This window comes from Salvia hispanica, chromosome 1, assembly GCF_029641045.1.
Source record: "Salvia hispanica isolate PSC_SH4W2 chromosome 1, Shi_PSC_v1, whole genome shotgun sequence".
NCBI lineage: Eukaryota > Viridiplantae > Streptophyta > Magnoliopsida > Lamiales > Lamiaceae > Salvia > Salvia hispanica.
This window is the reverse complement of record NC_142692.1, coordinates 9,808,562-9,835,261: the sequence shown is the minus strand read 5'-3', so window position 1 is coordinate 9,835,261 and position 26,700 is coordinate 9,808,562. Positions and strand designations below refer to the sequence as shown.

Below are 26,700 nucleotides of genomic sequence, written 5' to 3'. Positions count from 1 at the left end.
CTTTAGGCGCAACATTTATAGTTTATGGGGAAAAACCAAACTTTTCCCAAAAGCTTGTGAGCAATTTTCCCTTGTTTTAATGCATGTATATAGTATTCTTTCCGTCCCATAAAAATATGAGCAATAGATAAGGAGAATGGTAGTTAAATTAGTGTTAGTGCATAGTGGAACTTACATTATTAAATTGATACTCCTTCCGTCCCGCTATAGCAGTCTCATTGACTTTTCTGCTCTCTTTTTTTAAAAATGATAGAAAATAGTTAAAGAGGAGAAATGGTAAATTGAGAGAGAGAATAATAATAGAGAAGAGTCTTATCTACATTATTGTCTCTCTTTACCATTTTTCTACTTTAACTATTTTTTATCATTTTTATAAAAAGAATGCAAAAAAGTCAATAGACTACTAAAGCTGGATGAAGAGAGTATAACTTTTCAAAAATAGAATGGATATATTTTTATGGAAATGTGACGAGGGAGTCTTTATGATTCCAAAATAATACCTCCACTTACCATTAGTCCAATCCGACTCCTTCAATTCGCCATACTTGTTCAAAATCCCCTCCATTTCCATCCTAAACCCCCATTTTCTTGCATGGCTGCCACCTTTCTTCATCATCACTCCGAGTCTAATTTCCCCCATTCGCCTTTTCGTGCTCAACATAGATAACCCACCGCGTTTCTTGATCCAAAACCGAATCTTGACAGATATAACTACTGAATATTTCTCGTTATTTTTTGCTACTATGGCAGAGGTGCTGCACTCACCCTCTTCCTCATCCTCCCGTTCAATTTCCACGCCCACACACAATCACGCGCTGTTTCAGCCGTTTGGAGGTGATGAGATATGTTGTATAATGAGAGAGGAAGAACAAGTGGGGGAAAGGGGGGATAATGAGAGGAGGGATCAAGATCAACTATCCGTTTTGGCATTGTTGGTTGCTCTGTTCAGGAAGAGATTTTGGGTGACTTGCAAGACCGGAAGCGACGGTATGGATATCGGCTGGCCGACCAATGTGGAGCATGTTAATCATGTGACTTTTGATAGATTTGATGGTTTCTTGGGGTTGCCTGTTGAGTTCGAACCTGAGCTTCTTAGGAGGGCTCCAAGTGCTAGGTATTTGCTTATTTCATGAACATGGATTTAGTTATAACACTGTGCTTATTGGATGTAAATGGATTTAGACTCTGTCATTGTGTAATAGTAATAGACTCTGTTCATCATATTTGTTGGAATGTTTCCTGTGTCTCTGGTTTTGGCCGTTGATCTTCTCTAATAGACCAGGCTGAATATTGGCACTTATTACTTCTGCTACTAATCCAATAAAAGAGATGGAAAATTGTTCATATTTAGAATTAGCCAGACAGCCTATTTATGTTATTGTAGTTGTATAGGTAAGTTACCTCATCTGCTTAGAAAGAAATTCATAACTGGAAACGTTGATGTATGACAATCATCATTTCTCCCTGTGTCAATAAATCAGACTTCCCTCTGCAGATAATTAATTAAGCGCTCAAGTTTTATCCGATTGGGTGTTTCTTATTTGGAAAAGAGTCATCACATGGAATCATTGGCATTTATTTTGTTGGATTACTTGGTTCTACCTTTATGTTAGACTGAGCATTACACATGGATGAATCAGCTATGAATATGTGTCGTGCTTTGTTATAGTAGTACCTATTATCATAATTTATTATATGCAGCCTTTTTGGTTAAAATTCTAGATCCCTGAGATTATTACTTAACAAAATATCTATAAAACGCTATGATTTATCTTTATTATGTTGCTGTACTTCCTCACTGGTCTTCATCTGTGTGCAGTGCGACTGTTTTTGGTGTTTCTACTGAGTCCATGCAGCTATCTTATGATCACCGAGGCAATAGTATTCCTACTATCCTCTTGCTTATGCAAAGGCATTTGTATTCTCAAGGTGGCCTTCAGGTGCATACTGCATTATAGTCTTATGCCCAAATTCTAGTGATTGCTTTATTTGTATTATTGAATTACCAGGCTCTCAGAGTGGTCGCAATTTCATTTTCAGGCTGAAGGTATTTTCAGAATAACTGCAGGAAACAGCCAGGAAGAGTTTGTTAGGAACCAACTTAACCGAGGTGTGGTTCCGGAAGGGACTGATATACACTGTTTGGCAGGCCTAATCAAGGTACCTTACATACTATAGCAAGGTTCTTTTGCATAAATTTGTTTATGTGATTTGTTAGCATATAACCTTTTTCTACTGTTGAATCTCTCTGACTTCTTTCCTATTTATAATGTAGTATACATTTACTTGTGCTGGCATAGCTGTGTTATACATGTTATAGTACTATGATAACAATCAAGGCTTCCTATATCACAGTTTATTATAAGTTTCCACGATTTGCAACTAACCTTGCCTTTGAGGTGGATGTGTTCTTGTTCATTTTGCGATTAAGGCTATAAACTATCTAGCTATTTACCTCTTGTAGAACCCCCACTGTACACATGATAAATAACGCATTTTCGAAGAGCTACATGTTGGTTCACATGAAATCATTCTCTTTTTATAACTGCAAAATCATGTTATGTTGGATACATTAGGCCTTAATTAGGGGTAGAGCTATTGACAAGAGGGAAAATGATTTCATATAACAGACTGTTTTCTTTTTTCGTCCTTTTCTATATGTTGGTGTTCTAAATGACTAGCGTAAGACTCGATGTCTTGGTATTACATAGGTTCAGTGAGAACCATGCCAAATCTCCTTTCTTCTTTCCACTATTGCCAATAAGAGTTCACCTGGTCGGCTGGTCCTACCAGTAAAACCAATAAAAACATAATGCTAAACCATATGAACTTGTGGCAATACTCTATAGATTCTTGCTGTTAATATATCTTGCTATTCAAGTTTCAAGTCCAGCTTCGGTCTTAAATGGTGTGCTTTCAATTGTTAATTCTTCCGGTCTTTATCTTCAAGTGCAGTTGGTTATTAATCTGATTTATCAATTTTCAAATGTATTACTTAATGGTTCTAGTTTCAGCTTGAAATGCTGTGTATGTGATTGGCTCTTTCTATTGATCAGCGAGCAAGAATTATACGGATTTTTTGTTGCAGAACCACTAACTAATGCTTCTCATTTGATTTTTGCAGGCTTGGTTCAGAGAACTTCCAAGTGGGCTACTGGATTCTCTTTCACCCGAGCAGGTGATGCAATGCCGGTCAGAAGATGACTGTGATGCGCTCATAGGGCTTCTACCGCAAACAGAAGTTGCTCTGTTTGACTGGGCAATCAACCTAATGGCAGATGTAGTCCAGCATGAAATTTTTAATAAGATGAATGCTCACAACATCGCTATGGTATTCGCTCCTAACATGACACAGGTAACTCTGCATTTGGTTTCTGACACTGAAAACATTATTTTTCAATTCATTAATAAACTTCCCCACTAACATTTTTCAGCATGATACCTATCTTATGAGTTTAGTCAATAATTTGGAAGTATGTAGGACAAGTTGAAAAGAACAGTTCAAAAATTGAGAAGCCTGTAGGTTTTTAGCCCTCCAAATTTCAATAGTCATCTACTCAGGAGGACAAATGTATGTAAGATGCACATTCCAGTGCATCCATCCTAAATAAGTCCTAATTGTGATAATAACTGCAGTCTTATAAAAACTTAATTTGAGATTGGTTAACCTTAATCGGGGTGGATGCACAATACATCCAGATGTACAGAAGGTTTTGCCTTTTGTAAACCCATTGAGTGGCTATGAGCTCTTTTGATAAAAGTTTCCTTGAATGGATTGGTGTTCGGATCTGTAACCGATACAAAAAGGATCGATCTCAAGGAATGCCTGTTGTATATGGCATGATGATAAGAGAGCTGTCCAATTATTTCTGCACAATATACATCTTTCTGTTTCGTTTCTAATACGGTTTGGGTTACAGATGACTGATCCATTGACGGCGTTGATTTATGCTGTACAAGTTATCAAATTCCTGAAGACTCTTATAGAAAAGACACTACGGGAAAGGGAAGATTCCATTGTGGAGCCATCTTGTGTTCCCCACACGGAGTATTCTGATGACAACGGGAACCAGATCTCTTCAACGCGGTATCATGACAGCCTGGCTGAATCAAATGAAGAGACCATAGAGGACTTTGTGGCAGAGGATCCTGGTTCGGACACTGATTGGGAGACGAGCCAAGTGGAGAATGTTAGTGATGAGGATTATCGCAGCCATTCGACTTGCAGAGTAGAATCTGAAGAAAGTGTGACTTGTGGAACTCCTGGGGTCGTTAGCAGGAGGAGGCAAGCAGATGAGTCGAGAAGTGAAGCTGGAGGTTCGGGCATGAAAAGCAAAAACAAAGGCAAAGGAAGCAGCAACTTGAACCGTATTAACTCTATGAATGAATGGTTTGAAGGTTGGCGCTAGCCTAGCCTCATCTATCTCTAACTTGTCTAATGCTTTTAGCCTTTTAACCACTTGCTACTATTTAACGGGATATTATGTCATTGTGGTTCCACCTTTTAGGTCTTGTTTATTTTTACTCAATCCTCATGCTGTAGAAATTCATCACAACTTCAGAGAGTCGAATGGGATGAGGCATTTCCACCCGTGTCAAATTTTTGTAGTAAGCAAGGCCAAAGTTTGTATTGATTCACGGGGAAATGTTAGGCTTGTACAAATCCGGGCGTCGATCACGAAATATCCCCCAACTTGGTCTCTTTGATTTGATCTTGTCCAGATCAAATTCTGCAACAACAATTGCTTCATCTTTATCATCAGCAATAGCAACCTATATAACAGACTAAACACATGTTCAAAATTCTGTTGGTAAAGATGTTAAAACTGAAAATTCAGATCAATTTGGAATTAGCTTCAGCGTGGCCTTGCATCACCCGTTTCCAGTGATCTCGAGAGCCAATGGTCGTGGTTGAAGGAACTATCTTGCTCTCTGTCGCTAGCATTTCCAACCACCAGTATCCATAAGCTAGACCATAGAAAATTAGAAGGTCAGAAGCGGAGCAGCGTCTATTATATTGCTGTTCTTGTCTTGAAACCAAATCAAACATGAGGGATGCATGGTAAGCTAGATGTAAAGACATCTTAGTAACTCCAATCTCGGACGGAAGTTAATTTATGTTAAAATTCTTCCAAGGCGCAAGAACAATTACAAAATGCATTCCTTCATAAAGGGGATTCACCTTTCGTCTGTTTCGACGTTGGTAGGAACATCATCGGTGCAAGCGAATTGCAGTGCGGAGACTGTTTTTAACCATGATCATTTCTAGCTCAGCGTTCAGCAGATCAGAGAGCCGATAAAGCAAATGTTTTTGCTTTTGTTATAAACACAAATTTAAAGTAAAACGGTTTACACAAATTTCCCAATCATCATTATTTTTGGACACTTGCAAAACTCTAGGTAAATTCCAATAAAAATAGTGAAATTGGTTAAATTTTGATTCGTTACCGTAATCTTAAAAATCATTTGAATAAAAATATAGATTATTGGTAATTATCTGACAACAATCAAATCTGGTCATATAGATACAATTTCATCAAAACTAGTTCATTTCATGATTTTTGTAAGATTAAAATTAGTTTTTGTCTTTTTTCACATCGAATCCTTTAATAGAAATCATTATTCTTTCCTTCACCTCTTAATTCTTTTGACACATGCTCTTCAGTTAATGGTCTTTGTCAAAGTAGTTGTTGCTTTACCTTTTGTGTACATGTTTTGTATTTCAAGCACACCCGCCTCCTTAATTGTGATTCATATACGAATGAAAAACACAATTGAACATCTTAACCTCATATTTAAACAAGTGATGGAGTATTACATGAATGAAATAACAGATTGGAAAAGGAAACATTGAAATGAATGTTCAGGAATCGACAAACAATTCCAACTTAGCTTGATTTTCCTGATCAATTACATCAAGATAAACCGGATCCACGAATACGCGGCTGTCGACGTGGACCTTGAACCCGTGGTTCCACCAGAGCACCTTGGCGGTGCCGCTGATGTCGACGGTGGAGTCCAGCACCATCTCCCGGCGCCCCACGTCCGCCACGAACCTCTTCGCGTGCTGGGCCAGCTGGAGCCCGCTCAGCCGCGCGGGCAGCCGCAGCAGCTGGCACGACCGCGGCGGCTGCGACCCGGCCTCCACGGGGGCCGACCCCAGGAGCGCGCCCGCGTAGTAGATCGACATCACGGTGTCGGAGTACTGGATGGGCGCCACGTTTGGGTTGGTGACGTGGACGGTCAGGATGGTCTCGGCGTCCAGCACAGGGAAGTTGAGCTTGAAGGATGTGATGTCGATGGAGATCAGGTGGAACGTCGGGTCGCGAGGCTTCGAGGACAGGAGCAGGCTGGCGGCGGACGCGGCCGCCGCGCCGACCAGGGCGGAACCCCAGCTGAACTTCTTGTCTTTGCCCATTTTATGGCGGTGGAGAGGTTGTGTCTGTGTGGGTGGATAGGGAAGAAGCAAAAGTGGAGTGGATGTGCTCAAATGACGGATGCACCCCTAATTTTTCTATAATACGAATTTTGAACGTCGAGTATAATTCTAAACATAATTAATAATTTAGTCTACCGCATTCCTAACAACACTCTAATTTATTAATGATACTGACTCAATTCAAATTATGAAAACCTTCTTTCATAAAAATATAAATTTCAAAAATATATAACACTTCCTCAATTTCAAAGTCGTTCAATTATTTCTTTTTCAAAAATAAATACAAATATACATATAATTTAATTAAATAAAAAATAAATTTTAATATTATTTTATTTAACATACATATAGTTTAAATTTTTATTAATATAATTATAAAAATTATTAGAAAAATACTATAAAAATATATTAATTTTTAAAATATATTTTAAAATTTCTCAAAATATCTTTATATTTTCTTTTATTTATATAAATTTTAACATTGTTGTAATGGAGATGGTCCCATTAAATCGACAGTGAAATTCATCACAATTACTCTCTCCGTCTCCTAATAAGAATCCACTTGGTTTCGGTACGGATTTTAAGAATTATAAAAAAAATGGATTAAATAAGTTAGTGAAATATGAGTTTCACTTGTATACTACATTCATCCCAACTAAGTTGGGTCAAAATTTTTGGGGCAGAAATTTGAACATAGTGTTGAATGGATTAAATGAAAATAAAGTAAAATAAAAGAGAAAAAAATAGGAGAGATAAGAGAAAGTAAAATAAGTAATGAAATAAAATAAGAATGATTAGATGTTATATTTTTATCAAAAATTGAAATAATGAAAATGACTCAATTTTATTGGGATGTCCAGAAATATGACTCAACTAAGTTTGGATGAAGGTAATATATTGTTTTAATAATAAAAGATGAGTGAAACATGACTTTTAATGAAGACAAAATGATAGAATATACTCCCTACGTCTGTGAATAGGAGTCTTGTTTTTTCATTTTAGTTCGTCTGTGAATAGGAGTCTTGATTTTCTATTTTAGTCAGCCTTTGAATAGGAGTCTCGGTTCATTTTTATCATAAATTGTAATAAGGGTACCATCTTCTACTAACTCATTCTACTCAAATTTCATTTAAAACAAATATATACAAATGAGACCTATTCCACTCACTTTTCTTTCTTAACATTTCTTAAAATTCATACCATCAAGAAATGAAACTTTTGATGGCGATGGAAGAATGAAGGGAGTAATCAATTTCAAAAGCAAAAAAGGGGAAATACATAAAAAGTACTCCCTCCGTTCCATAGTAATGGAGGCAAAACTTTTCGGCATGGAGATTAAGAAAAATTGTGTTAGGTGAATTAAATAAAGAGAGAATAAAGTGGAAAATGAAAAAGGTAGAGAGATGAAGATAGAAAAAAGTAAGAGAGAGTAAAGTAGATGTGGAAAAATGTGTTGACTTTTGCTAAAAAGGGAAATGACTATATTACTATGGAACGGACGGAAATGAAAAAACGCCCCTATTACTATGGAGCGGAGGGAGTATAAGAGCATCCGCAATGGTCGGCTAGCGACCGGCTAGCCGATTCTTCGCGCTGGCCGATCGGCTAGCCGAACCATTGGAGGCGGCAAGCGGCTAACCGGCGAGCCGATCGGCGTGGGCTGTCCGATTGGTGGGCGCTGGCCGATGCGCTAGCCGATCAGCCAGCGCCGATTTTTGTTTTTGTTTTTGTTTTTTTTTACAAACCTATATAAACGTGATTTTCGTTTCATTTTCATTTGCACCACTTGTTTTAACGAGTTTTCTCTCTCTCTAACTTTCTGTACAAGAGCATCATCGCGCGATGAGTAACGCGGGTGGTAGCGGTGTTGGTAGTGGTGGGGATGCTGAGGAGTACGAACGGAGGATGAACGAGACTATGAATGCCTACATGAACCGCGAGATGGAGCGGTACATGCGTAGGGTAAAACAGCAGGCGATACCTCGCCCTCCACGAGTTGTCCACCGCCGAGCAGTGATTGATCGGGATCACGTAGCTGCACATCAGCGGCTGTACGACGACTACTTTTCAGAGAACCCGCGGTTTCCCGTCAACATGTTCCGGCGGCGTTTTAGAATGCGCAGGGAGTTGTTTATGCGCATCGTTGGGGCATTAGAGCGTCAATATCTGTGTTTCCGCTTCAGGCACGATGCGGCTGGCAGACCCGGCCACACCCCTATTCAAAAGTGCACGGCGGCAATCAGGCAGTTGGCCTACGGAGGCGCGGCAGACATGTGGGATGAGTACCTCCACATCGGTGAGTCGACAGCCCTGAAATGTCTGAAGAATTTTTGTGGGGGCGTGATAAACGTTTTCGGTGAGCAGTACCTTCGAAGCCCTACTCCCGAAGATTGTCAGAATTTGATGCAGATGCACGGGGAGAAGCATGGGTTCCCCGGGATGTTAGGCAGCATAGATTGTATGCATTGGGAGTGGAAGAACTGTCCGACTGGCTGGAAGGGGGCCTACACGACCGGCTACAAGTCAAAGAATCCCACGATAATCCTCGAGGCCGTAGCTGATTACCGGCTGTGGATCTGGCATGCGTATTTTGGGGTAGCCGGGTCGAACAACGACCTCAACGTCCTAAACTCGTCTCCCCTCTTCAACGAGAAGTGCCAGGGCGTCGGTCCAGCCGTCTCATTTGTGGCCAACGGCAACCGGCATGATATGGGCTTCTACTTGGCGGATGGAATATACCCTCGGTGGCCGGTCTTTGTGAAGACGATCAGACAAACAAGTGATGAAAAGAAGGCCTATTTTGCGGAACGACAGGAGTCGCCGCGCAAGGACGTGGAGCGCGCATTTGGTGTGCTCCAGTCTCGATGGGCGGCAATTAAGGGTCCAACGCGTTTGTGGGATGTCGGATGCGTTTCCCAAATAATGTACGCCTGCATTATCCTGCACAACATGATCGTCGAAGACGAAGGCGTACAACTGACTAGTTGGGTCAATGACGATGAAGCCGGTCCAAGCCACGGAACGGCCACCCCTAGTGTACGACAGGGGGTACCTCTCAATGAAGCCGGCCGCCTCAAGGAATTTGCCAACATGCGCCAAGTGGATGCTCATATTCAACTCCAAAAGGATATAATTGAAGAGTTGTGGGCACGGAGGATTGCACGGCGATAGTTTTTTTTCTTTATTATGTACCTTTTTAAATGTAATTTTTTTTATCTATGTACCTTTTTTAAATGCAATTAATGAATTTTCCCGTATATGCCTCGTAAATTTAATTCCGTAATTTAATCGTAATTTTAATTCCGTAAATGTAGTATATTTTGAATTATTTTTATTGCGGCAGGCCTATGGCTGACCTAAATCTGATGTGCCAGGTGGATTTTTTAGTGTTGCTGACATGGCAGGAGAGAGAATGGCTAGCATATTGCTGGCCTATTGCTGACCTATGTATGCTCTAAAGCATTAGTATAGACATGTCATACAGCAGTGTCTACATCGGTCGTAAAGGAAAATGTCAAACAAATAACAGCTTACCGTCATTGTCGCAAACCCCGTCTCAATTCTTTGTTAACTTAGTTTCTATTTTTTTCACCTTGTAAAAATTAACTAAACTTAACCTTAAATATATATTTATGGCTTTACTTATAAAATTACATGACATTTATTTATAAAAGAAAATTACCAAATATAAATATATTCGTACAGAGTATATTGTGTTGTGCGTCGCACGTGATTGTTCCCAAATAGGGAGTATTTATTTGTGTATACATTGCACACACATCAAACCTGACGTCTCTCTTTTTCACAAACACAAACGCTCAATGGAAGAATTTGGCGGCGGCGGCGCCGCCCGCTCTCGCAACCACCGCAACGGCTCCCCTTCCGATCGACTCCTCGGAGTATTCAGTCAGCATCCGGCGGCGCCGGCGCTAGAGCTCTCGGAACAGGACATCTTCAACACTCCATCGGGGAGCTCTCCATCCTCACCCACACACTCAGGCAGCCCTAGGCGGACGCGGAGCCTCCACAACCACAACCACAACCACCCGAGGAATCAGTACGGAATCCTAGCGGCGCTAAACGATAACCGCAAAACCCGATCGGGATCCGATAACCGGCCCGTCTTCAACCACAAGGCCTCCGCCCCGGTCTCCCTCTCGTCGTCGTCGTCCACCTCCCCCGCCGCGTCGTCCTCGTCTCGGATGGCGATTCCGAGGAAACCGCCCCCGCCGCCGCCGGTGGAGAGAATGCGGATGCGGCATCAGTCGGCGCCGGTGAACGTGCCGGTAATACCCGCGGCGTTGAGGAGGAGGGCGCGGGATTTGGAGGAAGTGGTGTCGGAGGAGGAGGAGGAAGAGGGGGAGGAGGCGGAGATGAGCAACGGAATGATGCTGCCGCCGCACGAGGTGGTGGCGGCGCGGGATTCGCCGATGCTGGCGAACTCGGTGCTGGAGGGGGCTGGGCGGACGCTTAAAGGCAGGGATCTCAGGCAGGTGCGCAACGCCATTTGGCGAAAGACTGGATTTCTTGATTGATTTTGTTTTAGAATATGATAGCGTGATTTTCTGCATATGTAGGGATGTTCTGTACATAAACGTGGGAAGTTACAGCTATAAATTTCATTATTTCTTTTTGTTGCTTTAAAGATTGAGTTTTCTTATCTTCGTATGAATTATTGTTAATTTCTGGTAATTAAGCTATTTTTATTACTCCAAAAACGACCATTAGTTCCACAACATAATTTTTCATACCCTGTGATGAAATCATGAAGGAGAGACCATTGAACATTGTGGATATTTCTGGACCAAGAGTTAAACTTCTGTAAAATAGAGCCTCAATGGTTCTTAACCATAAATTACAAAAAATCAATAAAAAAAATATATGTATAGCATTATTGGTTCAAAACCAAACAATGTGAACAAAAGCCCTTGGAACTCATAAGTGAAGTATGCTTGAAGGAAATGTGATTGTACATGTTCTTGTGCTCAATCCATTTGAGTTATTCTACTAGTAGAAAAGAAAGTTGAAGTAGCCTAGCAGAATTCATGATAGTTCTTGGACATGTTACAAACTGCTTCCTTTTACATGATTGATGCGGTTTATATGCGGAGATAGCATCTTGCTTGTATTAGCGATGTTGTAGACTTTTAGCTGTCAGTGGATGTTATGGAGCTATCAGGAAAGGAAGAAGAACTTGCCTGTTAGCTAACCGGCGCTGCCACAGCTGCTCTGCGGAGTTGATATCTTCAGGAGGCATTGATCCCTCATCCCTCAATGAAAATAGTTTCAGTAGCAGCTCCTCGATGTGGTTGAGTTTTGCTTTTGGCAATCAAGTTGTGCTAATAATGTTTCTTTTCGATTTTGACCCTTATTGATAGTATTAGGTTACAGACTGGTGAATGAGTGGATACTATAGATCTGAGGAAAGGATGCCAATAAAATAATTGCTTAACCTTTATGCTAAGGTATAATGTTTCTAAGACATCTATGTGAAGCTGGAAAGTACTCAATTTGACCAGTGCATGAAAAGTAAAACTAATGAAATAGAACATGCGTAGAACTTAAATCAGATATGGGATAATCTAATTGGTTTTCAGTTCTGTTATTGGAATGTTTCGAAGTTTGGCAATGTGCCATTTTCAGCTATTAATAGCCCCTGATTAAAAAGCTTGGTTTTTTTTATCTCTTTATTGCACTTTTTGCTCTTTATTCTACTTTTGGTGCGCATTGGGCATTGAAGATCCAATAAACTACAAGTTTAGGTACCAAAACAGCTTCTGGACTATCAATTGAAGAAGAAGCCAAGTCTGTTTATTTAAAGATGTGGTCTCTCAACAGTAGATGCTTGAACAGAGATTGTGCAGTAGGTGAAGATGACTTCAGCAGGGGGGGGGGGCATCAAATGTGAATGACAGGGGGGTATAATGTTCATCCTATTTAAAGGAAAGTGTGGAACAGGATATTAAAAAAAAATCTGCAAATAAAGAGCATGCTGTATGCCAGATTCTAGTACGGCAGAAAGTGGGGCTGATTTATCAAGTTGGTGCTAGTGAAATATAGTATGATGGTGAGATGAAGAAAATACAGAAAAAATGTGATACGCGGATGAACAAACTTATACGGGATCACCAACAGGAAAATTGATACAAATGTGGGAGGATAAAAGGTTAAAACTGGAGACAGATCACAAATTGGAGAGCACCTTTATTCGGGCTATACATGGTGAAGCCTCGGCAGCTTTTGATTGACAAGTTTTAGGAAAAGCATTATCTGCTATCAATGGGGAGAGACAAAAGGTAGCTGATTGACTAGCCAAAGAAAAAGCTTGCTCTAGTGAACTGAGGGTTATTAATGGTGATCAGTCACTTGGTTCTCAATCAGATGATCTTGTGAGATCAGATTAAGCTTCTGCAACCTGCAAGCCAGCCAGCAAAGCTCCAGTAGATGGGGTTTTTTTTGGCAGCTGCATTTGTTATCTGCAAGGCCTGAGGGAACTGGAGTTGTTCTGTCTCTATATATTTCTCGTTCTGAAGGAATTTTGGAATTGCATTCTGATTGTCTGGACAGGTCCTTGTGCAGTTGCTACTTGCTAGTGAACGAAATGCCGAATTTGCAGAAAGGCCAAATCACACTGTTTTGCAGAATGATGTGTCTGGGAGGTGACGAGCACATCGCAACAGCCGAATCAGGTTGTAAGGGAAAATGATGTGGTTATTCCCCAAGAAGTGATGAGCACATGAAGATGGCCAAATCAGGCTATTCCACAAGTGGATATAGATGCATGCAATCTTCACGGACCTGGCTTCCTTTTGAATCAAACTCACAATCCTTCATCTTGGAATAACTTTACCAATTAATGAAACTTATGCTAGTTATGGGACATAAACATTGAATTTGCTTTATGGTACACGAATCACACAGTAGTTGCACCATGGTGGTCACAATTAAGATAAAGGTATAGAGGATCCTTCTTGTTTTCAGGATCTTATTTGCAACTTGATCTTAATGATCCTCCTGCTAATAGGGAGATTATCTGAAGTGTGCGGTAGTGAAATAGTAAGTTTCAAGGAAAAGTAATATAGAAGATAAATGGTGTTCTGAGCATATACAAAAGGCTTATGTTCTTAAATGCCATGACTCATGCATCTCTTATTTCCTGTTTGACTTCATTGAATCATGGATGTAACCAGGGATCCAAATTTGAATTAGCCCACTTTTTTATTATTGTGAATTATTATATTATTTTTTCATGAATGTCATCCTTATAAATTGATTGTTAATTATATGTAGGTTTATATGTAGGTTGATTGGTGTCTCTTTCTGCAAAAGCCTCAATGTATTCTAAGTGTACTAGATTAAGGTTACACATGTAAAATTCTAAACAATACCGATTTGATTAAGATTGGTTTTCAGTCGCTCAATAGTTGAAATTTTTTGTTTTGGTTTGATTTTGAGATTTTTCATCTTTTATTGATCATTTTTACTAAAATAGCCGACAAAAGCCAAATTTTAAAATCACTCAACTTTCAACCAATAAAATTAATACTACTTTCGTCCCACATTATGTGTCGTATTTAGTGTGGGCACGAGTTTTAAGAAATGTAAAGAAAAGTGGGTTGAATAAGTTAGTGGAATATGAGTCTCACTTATATATATTGTTTTATAATAAATGTGAGTAGAATTGGTTGGTAGAATGTGAGGTCTACTTACCATTTATGGTAAAAGTGAAATGTGACTCTTATTGTGGGACGGACCTAAATGACAAAATGGGACACTTATTGTGGGACGGAGGTAGTAACTTAGTTTATCGCTGGCAAATCCTTCGGATTGGGTCATTATCGGGTTAACCTAATATCGACTCAATCCAATAAGGTCAAACCTTAACTCAACGCAAAATCGTCGAGTTATTATCTCCGACATTGCTCACCGACTTAAATTATAAGTAATCTAGAAAGAACACACAACATTGTTCACTGACTATCAGACGTACCATCGATGCTACGGGGACTCACTAGCAGAGTTTGTTGCCCATTAAGAGAAACTGTGGGTCAGGGCTAACCGATACGGAGTGAAGGCCTATGAGGGCATCGTTAGGCTCATTGATCTGTTTCCTGAGGAGTGGAGGGGATGGATCACTACCACCGCCAAGATGTATATTAGGCCTCGACCCCTATCCTTCGAGCTATCATGGTCTAACCATTGTTGGTTATGGCTGTGAAGGCAATGACAAATATTATATATGTCAAAACTCATATGGCGTCAAACGAGTTATAGAGGTTAATGCAATATTTTAAGGGATATCAAATCCGTGCTCTATTTTAAATTTTTTTCAAAACGAGTACGTAAATTGTGGTTAGAGAAAAAAATTGTTTAATTGGTCAGAGAAATTATGAACTATTGTCGAAATTTGGTATTTTTCACCACCTTTAAAGTTGGTCGTATAAAACACAAACTTTCATAACTGTGCGAATTTCCCACAATAATTATTTTCGGTCATGGCTAATATTGACGTGAATTAATTAATCTCATGTAATGGCATATGCGTCAATTCTAAAATAGATGTGTATTAATAATCTCATGTGAGCTTATTAATATCCAAGTAATAATCCTATTATTTAGCCTCTAGTTTCCAAATATTAGTCGCTATGAGAAATTTGCACAGTTAATAAAGTTTGTGATTTGTTAGACCAACTTTAAAGGTTGTGGGAAATACCATATTTCAGCAATAGTTTAAGATTTTTCTAACCAATTACCCGAAAAAAATTAGAGAAAAAAGAAGAAGGAATCTATGCAGTATATAAAAGTTGAGTTTTGGGAGGTTTTGAATAATCATTTTATGATTAGGGATGTAAATGCAATTAATATAAAATTCAGAAATTAATTCTAATAAATATATAATCCTACTTAGTTGGTTTTCCACGTTTCTTCTTATTAGTGAAGATTAGTTTCCCATGTTTCATATATACATTATACATGAGGTTAGCAAAGATAATTTGATTCAATTTTTGTTCTAAACGTTTCTGCATTTCTATTTTCTTCTTCATATATATACCAAAACAGAAACAAGAAAAAAGGAGAAGGGAGAAAAGATCCACGATGGGAGGGCGAACGGCGACGGGTTCACGCAGCTGGCGGCGGCGGCAAGGCCGCAAGTCAGTGGCCACGCGACGCTGCCCACGAAACCGGACCAGTGGCCTTTACGCCATGTGCCCCGACTCCTAATGCGCCTCCCACCAGCGTCGCCAACGTTCTGTTCACCCCTTTCTCAATCGTGGCCCCTGAAATGAAAACAAATGTAGTGAGTATTGAAAAAGGGGAGCATGCAATGGTGTCAGAAATGGGGGAAGGAGGGAGGGACCAGACCTATGGAGAACTTGAAAACGACAACGACGGTGTTGACGGCCCACATGGCGTAAAGGCCGCTACCGGTAGAGTAGCCATCGTGAAAGAGATCAAAATAGTAGATTAGGGATACAGCAACCACGGCGGGGACCAAACTCCGAGACAACCACGTCCTCGACTTTCTTCTCCGGGCGAGCAGGCCGGCAGCGTGAAATCTGCGAGGGCTATGACTCTTGGTGTGGGGGAAAACACGAGTCGATTCCGCCAATTGAGAGAAAAAGAAGGAGAAGAGAGGAAGAATGCAGTGCCGGTTTGGGAGAGGGTGGGAGAGAGAGGAAGAATGCAGTGTCGAATTTTCATACTACTATTGTTTGGGTTTATTTGTGTTGGAATTTTAGTTTATGGAATGTAAATTGGGCTTTATTTGTTTTGGAATTTTAGTTTATGGAATGTAAATTGGGCTTTATTTGTGTTGGATTTTATGATTTGGAAGCATTTTTTAAAATGATGAGATTGATTTTAATTTTAAAGTTAATGTAGTGTATAAACAAGTTTTAAAAATTATTAGTAATTATCTATTGTATATTTAATTCTTTATTGTGATAGATTTTTATCTTCCTACTCCATGATTTATTGTTTAGACATTATATTATGTGATTTGTTTCAAATTTATTATGCTTCAATGTTGATTTGTATAGTTTTTTTTTTATTCTCATATAACTAAAATTGTTACTCGTATTGTTTATTGTTAATATTGATTCTAATTTGTTTAACTAATTAAAAATTAATGTTTTAAAAATATATTAATCTCTGCATAGCACAAGCGTGATACTAGTAATATATAAGAGAAAAGTTTTCGCATATATACAATTTAGATAATCAAATATCCCTAATTTTAGGGTTGACGGTTTTTTATCCAACAGCATAATCCGACACAAGCACGCACAAAGTGTACCGGACACGAACAAGATTTTTGGGCTTGGGTCATTATAGGGGTTGACCCAATAATATCGGATTGGGTTAGGATCGGGTTCGGGTTATCCATTAAGAAATAAAATTATTATTTTATTAATTAAAAAAATATTAAACTTTAATTATTATTTAGATTTAAATCATGGTACAATTTTAATCATTTTATAACATATTTTAATTGTGTAATACTATCATACTTTAATCGTGTAATATCATGTTTAGATTGTTATCGTGTCATGTCAAGCTAAATTTATAGAGTAGTACTCACTTACTATCATTTAAAGTAGGGCTGACATTTTATTGCATGACACGATAATCCGTACGAATATGTATGAAATTATTGGGTTGGGACTCAATAAGAACTCGATCCACGAGATTTGCAAGCCCTACCTAATTTATATACTATTCTTTAGCAATAAATTATATTTTAGTCTAGAATATTTATTAGTATTATCTGACAATCATATTTTTTGTGTAATTTTTTTTTACATTTTGGAATTCAAAATTAACTGAAAGCCCATTAAGGGGTATATAAAAGGCGAGTTTTAGAAAATTTAAAATAATAACATTTTAATTAACAGTTTATCTATCAATTAAAATTGTCAAATAATTATAAATCATTTATGCAAACGTTGAAAACTAAAATACTCCATCCAACTGCTTTTCACGCAATAAAAAAGGAATCCCAAATTGAAAATTTGAAATAGATTTTCGACTCATATGAGTAAAGGGCGTGAGTAATGGAATGAGATCATGGTAGACCTTTGGCTTTTCACCTATTACCTTCATTATCTTAATTTTATTGTTATGGTGTTTTAATTTCATGTTGTCTATATTCTCATTTTGTACTTTTGTGCCTATAAAAGGCTTGGAATTGTTAATTGTATATGGATTACACACCAATAAAAGCGTTCTTCCTCATTTCTCAAGTTTTTCTACATTTTATTGTGTATTTTAGGAGCATTATATTGCTTGATTCTCGAAGCACCATCAATTTTGTCGATCCTCAGCGGATTTGAGGTGCTTCAGCATGCTAGGAGGAAGTTGTTTTATTTTTGAAGATAGTAACGTCAATTCGAGAGCACTAACTATAATTTATCTTGTGGAAAGAGGACTTTCCTCGACTCGACTTGCAATTCATTTTTTATTTATTATTTACATTGTAATTTTCATTCCATTAACGATTGCTTTTTCCTTAATTGTACTCCCCCTGTCCCAGTTTAAGAGTCCAATTTAGAATATATCATATTTGGACATAAAATTTAACATCACTGTGGATGAAATTTACACTTAAATGTCATTACTTTCTTAAAAATAAAACAAAACAAAATCCTAAACTTACAAAAAGTCAAATGGGTCTTACTTTTCACTACCTCACTTCAATTATTACACATTCCAAGAACCACTAACTCACTTCAATTATTACACACTCCAACAATTTCTTAAAATCCGTGCTCTAACTAAATTGCACTCTTAACTGGGACGGAGAGAGTAATAGATAGAGTATCGCTGGTATATAATTAAAGAATTTTATCAAAATATTTCTAACAATTCTTAAGAGAATCGGGTCATCCCTAAATTATGCTCATCTTACGCAATTTATTAGTACTATTTTTTTTATTAAAATTGAGAAAGTGAAAAAGTTTTAATATTTAAATTTTTGATGATTAAGAAAAGTAAAGGTGGAATAGTTTTTGAAGAATTTATCTAGGAACTATGTGTATGTGTGTGTGACATCAATTTAATTCGCTTGCAAAAGAATGTTTAATTGTGAATATGTGTTATTAGAAAAATACATTGTTTCCCACTCAATGATCCAAGAATAAAGTTATTTAAATAGAATATTAATCGAATAATTCTCATAATTTTACTGCAAACAGTATACTAGAATGATTCCATAATTTAAATGTAAATCCACCACAAATTTAATCTTCTTTTTAGATACAACAAATATTTTGTAAATCTACTATCAATATTTTATGTACCCAAACTTGCAAAGTATAGTTTTATATCAATGTTATAAACTTACAATTTCTCACAGCATGGTATACTTATTTATTTAAAAGATTGTATGTATATGAAAAGGAGATTATTAACTCAAAAAAGTTGTACATCTAAGACATTTTAAACCTTAAAGTCGGTGAGAAATAATTTGTCGATGTTAGATTTATTTATAAATTATATCATAATTTTTGTTTTGATTTTTAATGCCATTGGAGTCATCTTGTGGAAGACTTTTAAATTCGGTGACAACAATGAATAATAGACATTTTGCATAGTCAATATCAATAAAAGTAAAACATTAAATGATATAGGTCCTTTTTTTAAAATAGACTGATTTATATTTAATAAATTATAGAAATAAATATTATTTCAAATAAAAAATAGAGTGAACTACAAAAATAGTCTTTGGACTATGCGTTTATCTCGCCAATGAACCCTGGACTTTAAAAATATCCCCAGACAACCCTGGACTAAGCATTTATCTCGAAAATGGTCATTTTTCACTGTTTCGTGACGAAAATACCCTTTAAGTGGGTTTTGGGGGGTTTAGGCAATTTGGTCCTTTTACATTTTAAATCTGATATTATTTCAGTGATGTAGTAAATCTGATATTATTTCAAAATTATCATTCTTCTTCCCTTATCCTTCACTTTGTTTCTTTATTTCAATATTAAATTTAATTTTATAAAAGTAACTTTAAATTTTGATTTTAAATATCAATAAATTTTTTTAATTATTAAAATTACTATTAAATAACAAATCAATAGTTTTAATCAATATTTGATAGTGTATAATATTTAATCAATAAGGTACGACGACACCTTAGTTTTAATCATAAATACATCATATAACACAATTTATTTCGAAATAAATATGCATCTAATGTAAAACTAATATAATTTTCGTTTATTAATTTGAAAACAATCAAAATTAACTACAAAATTTCAAAAATTCTCCTATAACAAATTTTTAGTAGTATCAAATTTTTAGTCAACTTCATAATATTTTTAGTCAAATTCTCCTATACATTAGATGCATATTTATTTCGGAATAAATCTTGTTATATAATTTATATATGATTAAAACTATTAAATATTGATTAAAACAAAGGCGTCGTCGTACCTTATTGATTAAATATTAGACACTATCAAATATTGATTAAAACTATTAATTTGTTTTTAATAGTAATTTTAATAATTAAAAAAATTTATTGATATTTAAAAATCGAAATTTAAAATTTAATTTTATAAAATTAAATCTAATATTGAAATAAAGAAACAAAGTGAAGGATGGCAAAATGAAAGAAGAATGATAATTTTGAAATAATATCAGATTTAGTACGTCACTGAAATAATATCAGATTTAAAATGTAAAAAGATCAAATTGCCCAAATCCCTCAAACCCCCCTAAAAGTGTATTTTTGTCACGAAACAGTGAAAAATGACCATTTTCGAGATAAACGCTTAGTCCAGGGTTGTCTGGGGATATTTTTAAAATCCAGGATTCATTGGCGAGATAAACACATAGTCCAGAAACTATTTTTGTAGTTCACTCTAAAAAATAAAATAAAATGACACAGCTAGAATTTGGAATCAGTAAACTAAATAATAATTTTCTGTAAAATAGATTTTTTTAAGAATAAGTAGTGTTTATACACTAATAAAATTTACTACTTTTATCAAATGTACTATTGTATACTTTCTTACTACATTTAGATCTGTATAATAATGTTTTTTTTTTCAAACAAATATTTTATACTCCATTTTGAAGAAAATAAAATGCATGTGTATAGCAAGGATGTGATACTAGCTAGTAATGTTACAAAATCTCACCATCACTTATATGTTCGTAATATTATTTTATTTGTGTTGTGATTGCTGAGTAGGAGTCCTTTTAGACTAAATACTACTCCTTCTGTTCCATAATAATAAAGTCATTTTGCTATTTTGGTACGTTCCATAGTAATAGAGTCTTTCACTTTTTGTTAAAATCAACACATTTTTCCACAACTATTTTACTCTCTGTTACTTTTTTTTTCTCTTCATCTCTTTAACTTTTTTTCATTTTACACTTTATTCTCCATTTACTTAACTCATTTAACACAATTTTCTTTTATTTCCGTGCCCAAAAGAAAGACCTCAGTTAGTGGAACGAAGGGAGTACTCTACTCTATTGGAAATTTTAGTGATGCTTTGTGGATCGCCTCATCGCCCTACCGAAGAAAAAAAAATTCAACTACAAGCCGCTTTGCCTCGATTTTTAACATCATCTCAACTTTCTCCACAATCTCCCTCTAAGTCCCTTCTGATTATACCCATCAATCCCAAATCTTAAATCTCACCTAGGGCCTAGGTTTATCAATCAAATTTTAGTGCTGAGATGAAGCCAATTAGGCTCCCGGAGCCGCCAGGAAGCCCGAAGCGGATGGGCGGAGTTCCAGATATATTTGAAACCGGCGTTTACGACGTCGTCCGCCGCGCAGTTATAATCGGCAACGGTTTTCCGGCGTCGGAGAATCAGAGCATGGGATTGGTTCGAGCACTTGGCTTAAGTGCTAAGCAAACGCTCTATGTAATTCTTCAACTCACCTCTACGGATTCTTTTGTTAGTTAGTCAGAACTGAGAAGATGAGGTCTGCTCTTGTAGTCATTAAAACGTGATTTTTGCTCTGAATCGTGCATGCTCCGATCGCCTTTATTGTGGATTATTATGGGTGGAATTTCTGCATCTTGCAATTTAGTGGTTAAAGCAAAGGATATTGTTGAATCCCGATTTCCGAATTTGGAATCAGTAAGAGAAATGGATTCAACCGTTTGTGTAAATAAGACCTGCTGACTGAATGGATTCAATTAATTCTTTTCTGTACTGACTCAGATATACTTGCGCAGTACAAAGTTTGCTTCATTTTGAGATATTACTTTTTCCCCTCTTCTCTCTGAAGGCATCTGAAAAAATGAATGAGTTTAATGGCATTCTCCACTGCAGTTTCTTTTTGATGGTTTTGTTGATTTTATTGGGGGTGAGGGGTTGAGTTGCTCTGGAGGATGACCCTTTATCATTAGATTTTATATTGGAGAGACATTGAATGGATCAAATTTTAATTGGGAAATGTTTTTAAGGATTGTTGAATAAGAATAATGTTTCTTGTTTATGATTTAATGAAGTACTATGTATGAGTTCATCTTTTTTCATTGTTTGTTTGAGGTAACATAAAGCATGTCAAGCATGCCACAATGAAAAATGGGGTTCTCTCTTTTAGCATCTACTGTCAGTGCCTTATTTCACTAGCAGCATATGCCTCTTTTGTTAACAACCATTCTATAAATGGTCTAGTAGGCTTCCCCAGTCAGCCTTATTCTAGGTTAAATGTTTTGGATAGACTTGCTAAAAGGTTTGCTACCATAATATTCTTGTGATGTCAGTCTTTCTTGTATTGCTGCTAGCTTCAAGCGTTCTTCCCTGTGTGATATGAAATCTGTGATCTCTGAGCCACATTTTGGAAGTTTCTCCATAAGTGAACCAGATTGCCACTATGAGCATCCATTCTTAAATTTATGTTAGAAGAACTTCACATATGAGAACTGATTGTGCTTTACCTGTTTGATGGATATGAGAGCAGAGGGTTACGAGACCAACAGGAGGAATCAATGAGTGGCTTCACTGGCTTCCAGTTTCTATCCATAAGAAATTGTACTTTATCATTAGCCGGATATATGGGTATTCAACTTATTTTATTTCCAGAAGAGGGAGGAAACTAGCACATTTGCCTGCAGGAAATGGTGTTGGTGTGGGTTTATCATCAGTGTTGGAAGCTGATGTAAAGAGTATTGTCAAAATGGCTAAGGACACTTTTGAGAAGTAAGTTCCATGTACTCTCTCTTCCCTAGAACACAAAATGCTGTCGAGTAGCTCTTCGACACAGACTATTATGGATAGGATATATGTGGTCTATTTTCATCCCTAAATTGCATTTTTTCCCTCACAAAGTAGAACAATAGTGATGGGTTACCTGATTTAACATTTGTATCTATTCATGTATTAGTGAGAGAAGTTGGAACATATGTGGTTGCCTTTGTGGTGGAGGTTGTGATGAATACTTATTACTTAGAGAAGCTTGTAAAGGAGGAATAAAGTGAACATGCTGCCATAAGATAGAACAGGAGTAATTTGGTATTTGTTAAAGATAAACAAAGATAATTTTGTCTTGTGTGATGAAAGAAATGACTGTATTTTCTATTACCTTCACTTCGGATCATTAGGTTGTTAATGGATCAACTGTGATGAAGTTAATTGCATGCTCGAGTTTTAAATTACTTTTACTCAGATATTGGCATTGAACATACATAGTACATGTGCTAATAAAAAGCATCTTGTTGATTTCAATGAGATTATTTCTAGTTCATTTGGTCTATAAGATCCATAAGACCATTTTTGCTATAAATATTAATCGAGGCACATTGTTTAGCCTTTAGAGATTGATACTCTAAAGTAAATACAATTGATATTATATTGGCCAGTGGGATGAATATGTTTCATTTGTTATAGCCTATCATTTCACATATCAATGTCTAAATTTTTTGATACATGAAGTAATAATCTGTCTTCTTGTAGGGATGGCCCACTGCTTGTAGTTGCATCTGGCAGAGATACAATTTCAATTGCAAGCTCTATAAAAAGATTAGCATCTGACAATGTGTTTGTTGTCCAGGTTTGTTACTATTTTTTAAATGTAATAATCTATCATCCCTATCTCAGTCCTAAAACATAGTTCACAAAATTGTTCTGGTAGAAAGATTTCGGTCATGTACTAATTAACCCATCAAACAGAAGTATGTCTGTGTTACTGACCAAGTTTTATGGAAGTGTAATATTTCAGTCACTATGTAGTTTCTAAATCTGCTTGCTGTTTTCTGAACAGATAGGTTAGCTCTGTAGTTATTAATATTTTGTTGATCATATATGCCTTAGTGAAATTTATTATCTAGACACTGTAAAATCTTACTAGGTCACGGCTATATGTGTAAAATTTGTACTTTTAAAGTATCCGTAAGTACACACATGCGTGTATGTACTAGTTCAAATGTGACACTTCATGTCTATTTGGAGAGGGAGAGAGAGAGGGAGAGCCATTAATGCATATTTCATCGCAGGCTATGTTGCATGCTGCATTTTTTTTTTTTTGGACAGAAATGTTTGCATCTATGTGTAACCAACTTGTATGCCTTCTATAATCCTCTGTCATATGAGATAGGATCTGACTCTGTCATGCCTTAACTCTTCAGGTTCAGCATCCACGGTCTCATTTGGACAGATTTGATATGGTGATAGCGCCAAAACATGATTATTACTCATTGACCCCTCAGGCACAAGAGCAGGTTCCTCGCTTTCTTCGGAAATGGATAACACCGCATGAGCTTCCTGGTGATCATGTCGTAAGTAGCCTCACTGCATATGTATAACTCCATTTGTATTTCAATGATTACAGTTGGAGCTGACCTAGCAGGCATGTTCTAATTTCCCAGGTCCTCACAGTAGGAGCACTTCATCAAATAGATTCTGCTGTACTTCGTACTGAAGCTAATGCCTGGCATCATGAGTTTGCACCTCTGCCTAAGCCATTGCTTGTAGTTAATATTGGAGGACCCACAAGTAATTACTTCATCCTGATGATGTGGCCCTGTAACACTAACAAAAATATCAATTAATTGGTTAGATATATGCTAAATCAACAAGATTGAATTTAGATTTTGGGTGAAAAATGGACTTTTAAAAGTATAAGAAGTTAATGGAAAATAGCTGTGGGACTGTTATGGTGTAATGTCTTGGCCAAGAGTGAAAAGGTTGGGTCTGTAAGTTTGAAGTGTTAAAATGTTATCATTTTGCCTATTTTTGGGATTTTGAAAATGGATATCATGTATATATCCTTGGAAGTTGCTAGAACAATCAACCTCCTACTTTCCCTATTCCCTTTTCACTCAACTCTTGGGGAGTCATGCAGTACATCTCTTCTCTTGGTTGGAGAGATTTGCTATCTATTAGTATTTATTTATTATTACTATTTGTTGGGAGGAGGGGTTAAATTAACATACTTTGACATGCTTTCATGCTGACTTTTTTTACTGTTGGATTCCTTCTTTTTGTGGCCATTTCACTGAATTTGTTTGCCTGTTAGTTTTCATTTAGCAAGTCAAATATCATACTATATGGTTGTTCATATTTTTGGGGTACTTGATAGGGTACTGCAGATATAGCACAGACCTTGCAAAACAACTGATAGCGTCCCTTCACAATGTTCTCACGAGCAGTGGAAGTGTCAGGATATCTTTCTCAAGGCGGACACCTGAAAAGGTAAAACAAACTCCAGTTTCAAGTTTTCACCTCTGTTCAAGGAATTGTGGTACATCTTCTTCCTTCTTTCCCCTGATACTCAACTTATTGCGAAATGGGCTTTCTGTTAACAGGTTTCTAAATTAGTAATTAAAGAACTTGGAACTCATCCCAAAATCTACATATGGGATGGTGAAGGTACTTCTCATTCACTAAACATTATGGGTGGTTTAAAATTTGAGACTTAATCAAAGTCGCTAATGAGTAAATTTTCATGACCAGAACCTAATCCACATTTAGGACATCTGGCTTGGGCTGATTCTTTTATTGTCACGGCTGATTCAGTTAGCATGTTGAGTGAGGCTTGCAGCACCGGGTAAAATGCTTTATAGCAGTTTTAAATGATGTTGGAGGCACTAATGAAAATTATTTGACTCGTTATATTGGTGATTGTAGGAAGCCTGTTTATGTTGTTGGAGCTGAACGCTGCACCTGGAAACTTATGGAATTCCATAAGAATCTAAGGGAAAGAGGCATGGTCAGACCATTTACAGGTCTGGAGGATGTAAGTAACTATTATCCTTTCTCCCATCAAAAAGCAAAGAGAAACCTGTATAGTTACAGAGGAGAATTATGTTCCAAAATTTAAATTAAATCAGCATGATTGGGAAAAAAAGGTTATCTGCTGCACAGGGAGGGTTTGCCAACAAAACCTTTATTTTAATTTCATTTCCATGCAATGTCTTGTCTTGCTTTCATCTGTGTAACTTGTTATGTCTACTGGCAAAATGTGGAAGAAATTGAGTTCTGCCTTTCTCGTTAGCATGAGAAGGAGCATCTGTTAACCTTGAAATATTTGAATACTGAATATATTCTTGGTGTCAATGTAGATGTTGGTGGATATTTCAATTTGAAATATTTTAAGAAATGAGTGATGAGGCCATGATTCTGGTTTCTAACCTATCTTATTTCTTTGGTTTCCTTATTTCAGATGTCAGAAACCTGGGGCTACCCTCCTTTGAACGATACCGCTGAGGCAGCAAGTCGGGTGCATAAAGCACTTGGTGAGCGAGGATGGAGAATACGAGCATAAAACCACTTATATACACTGTTGTTGCAACATATATCATAACATAAAATAAAATAAAAAACTCCAATAGCGCATGCTTTTCCTTATCTTCCCCCAAACTTTAGCTTCTCTTTTACATAGAGAAAGAGCCATAGATATACTAGTATATGTTTTATACTAGTATATTTGGTTTTACTTGTAAAATAATGATTACCTTCATTCATGCGGCCTGTAAATTTTGGTACCTTGAGTAGGCTGTAAAGTAAAAGTAATCTTTGTGAAGGCCTTTGTGCTATATCGAATTTTTATATGCATTCAGAATTCAAAACTTTCCCAGTTCACTTGTGAATGGTTTTGTCATTTAACTTATAATTTTTGTGAAGGATGTATTTGTACTAAAAGTATAAAGAGAATGGTAAAGTAGGAAAGAGAGACAAAACAAGTAGGGTCACAAAAGTAATCGATGTCTATGTTATGAAGTAATTAGTTAACTTATTGTATTGGGCTGATGGAGTAGCGTGTAATACATAATCATTCATTCAGTATG

General features: G+C 36.8%; 4 protein-coding genes across 7 annotated transcripts; 3 read left to right on the top strand and 1 right to left on the bottom strand.

Moving 5' to 3' along the window:
* The first annotated feature begins 535 nt into the window (after nucleotides 1–535).
* LOC125224557 (rho GTPase-activating protein 5-like) lies at nucleotides 536–4,489 on the top strand. Its single transcript, XM_048127977.2, has 5 exons — nucleotides 536–1,114; nucleotides 1,820–1,940; nucleotides 2,041–2,160; nucleotides 3,125–3,355; nucleotides 3,921–4,489. The coding sequence occupies exons 1-5, from the start codon at nucleotides 744–746 to the stop codon at nucleotides 4,407–4,409; spliced, it is 1,332 nt and encodes a 443-aa protein (XP_047983934.1). The 5' UTR covers nucleotides 536–743; the 3' UTR covers nucleotides 4,410–4,489.
* Nucleotides 4,490–5,762: 1,273 nt separating this feature from the next.
* On the bottom strand, nucleotides 5,763–6,493 carry LOC125223241 (uncharacterized). Its single transcript, XM_048126292.2, has one exon. The coding sequence runs from the start codon at nucleotides 6,416–6,418 to the stop codon at nucleotides 5,864–5,866; it is 555 nt and encodes a 184-aa protein (XP_047982249.1). The 5' UTR covers nucleotides 6,419–6,493; the 3' UTR covers nucleotides 5,763–5,863.
* Nucleotides 6,494–10,213: 3,720 nt separating this feature from the next.
* Nucleotides 10,214–13,708, top strand: LOC125217605 (uncharacterized). Of its 4 annotated transcripts, none has more exons than XM_048119126.2 (2): nucleotides 10,214–10,932; nucleotides 13,007–13,708. In XM_048119126.2, exons 1-2 carry the CDS (start codon nucleotides 10,261–10,263, stop codon nucleotides 13,100–13,102), a joined length of 768 nt encoding a protein of 255 aa, XP_047975083.1. In that variant the 5' UTR covers nucleotides 10,214–10,260; the 3' UTR covers nucleotides 13,103–13,708. The 4 variants fall into 4 exon arrangements, with proteins under 4 accessions (XP_047975083.1, XP_047975086.1, XP_047975088.1 ...); XM_048119129.2 differs by lacking the exon at nucleotides 13,007–13,708 and adding an exon at nucleotides 12,202–12,326; XM_048119131.2 differs by lacking the exon at nucleotides 13,007–13,708 and adding an exon at nucleotides 11,017–11,084.
* Nucleotides 13,709–20,946: 7,238 nt separating this feature from the next.
* Nucleotides 20,947–26,435, top strand: LOC125224230 (mitochondrial fission protein ELM1-like). The gene is made up of 10 exons (XM_048127594.2): nucleotides 20,947–21,328; nucleotides 22,377–22,615; nucleotides 23,369–23,465; nucleotides 24,040–24,189; nucleotides 24,280–24,406; nucleotides 24,993–25,105; nucleotides 25,219–25,282; nucleotides 25,367–25,460; nucleotides 25,541–25,649; nucleotides 26,076–26,435. The coding sequence occupies exons 1-10, from the start codon at nucleotides 21,137–21,139 to the stop codon at nucleotides 26,175–26,177; spliced, it is 1,287 nt and encodes a 428-aa protein (XP_047983551.1). The 5' UTR covers nucleotides 20,947–21,136; the 3' UTR covers nucleotides 26,178–26,435.
* Nucleotides 26,436–26,700: the final 265 nt, after the last annotated feature.

Excerpts from the sequence above, each read along its gene's own strand:
- LOC125224557 (XM_048127977.2), top strand. The coding sequence starts at position 744 with ATGGCAGAGGTGCTGCACTCACCCTCTTCCTCATCCTCCCGTTCAATT. Across the intron at positions 1,941-2,040 it reads ATTCTCAAGGTGGCCTTCAG|GCTGAAGGTATTTTCAGAAT; the intron begins GTGCATACTGCA and ends TTTCATTTTCAG. Across the intron at positions 2,161-3,124 it reads GTTTGGCAGGCCTAATCAAG|GCTTGGTTCAGAGAACTTCC; the intron begins GTACCTTACATA and ends TGATTTTTGCAG.
- LOC125223241 (XM_048126292.2), bottom strand. The coding sequence starts at position 6,418 with ATGGGCAAAGACAAGAAGTTCAGCTGGGGTTCCGCCCTGGTCGGCGCG.
- LOC125217605 (XM_048119126.2), top strand. The coding sequence starts at position 10,261 with ATGGAAGAATTTGGCGGCGGCGGCGCCGCCCGCTCTCGCAACCACCGC. Across the intron at positions 10,933-13,006 it reads AAGGCAGGGATCTCAGGCAG|GTCCTTGTGCAGTTGCTACT; the intron begins GTGCGCAACGCC and ends TTGTCTGGACAG.
- LOC125224230 (XM_048127594.2), top strand. The coding sequence starts at position 21,137 with ATGAAGCCAATTAGGCTCCCGGAGCCGCCAGGAAGCCCGAAGCGGATG. Across the intron at positions 25,106-25,218 it reads CAAGGCGGACACCTGAAAAG|GTTTCTAAATTAGTAATTAA; the intron begins GTAAAACAAACT and ends TTCTGTTAACAG. Across the intron at positions 25,461-25,540 it reads AGTGAGGCTTGCAGCACCGG|GAAGCCTGTTTATGTTGTTG; the intron begins GTAAAATGCTTT and ends TGGTGATTGTAG.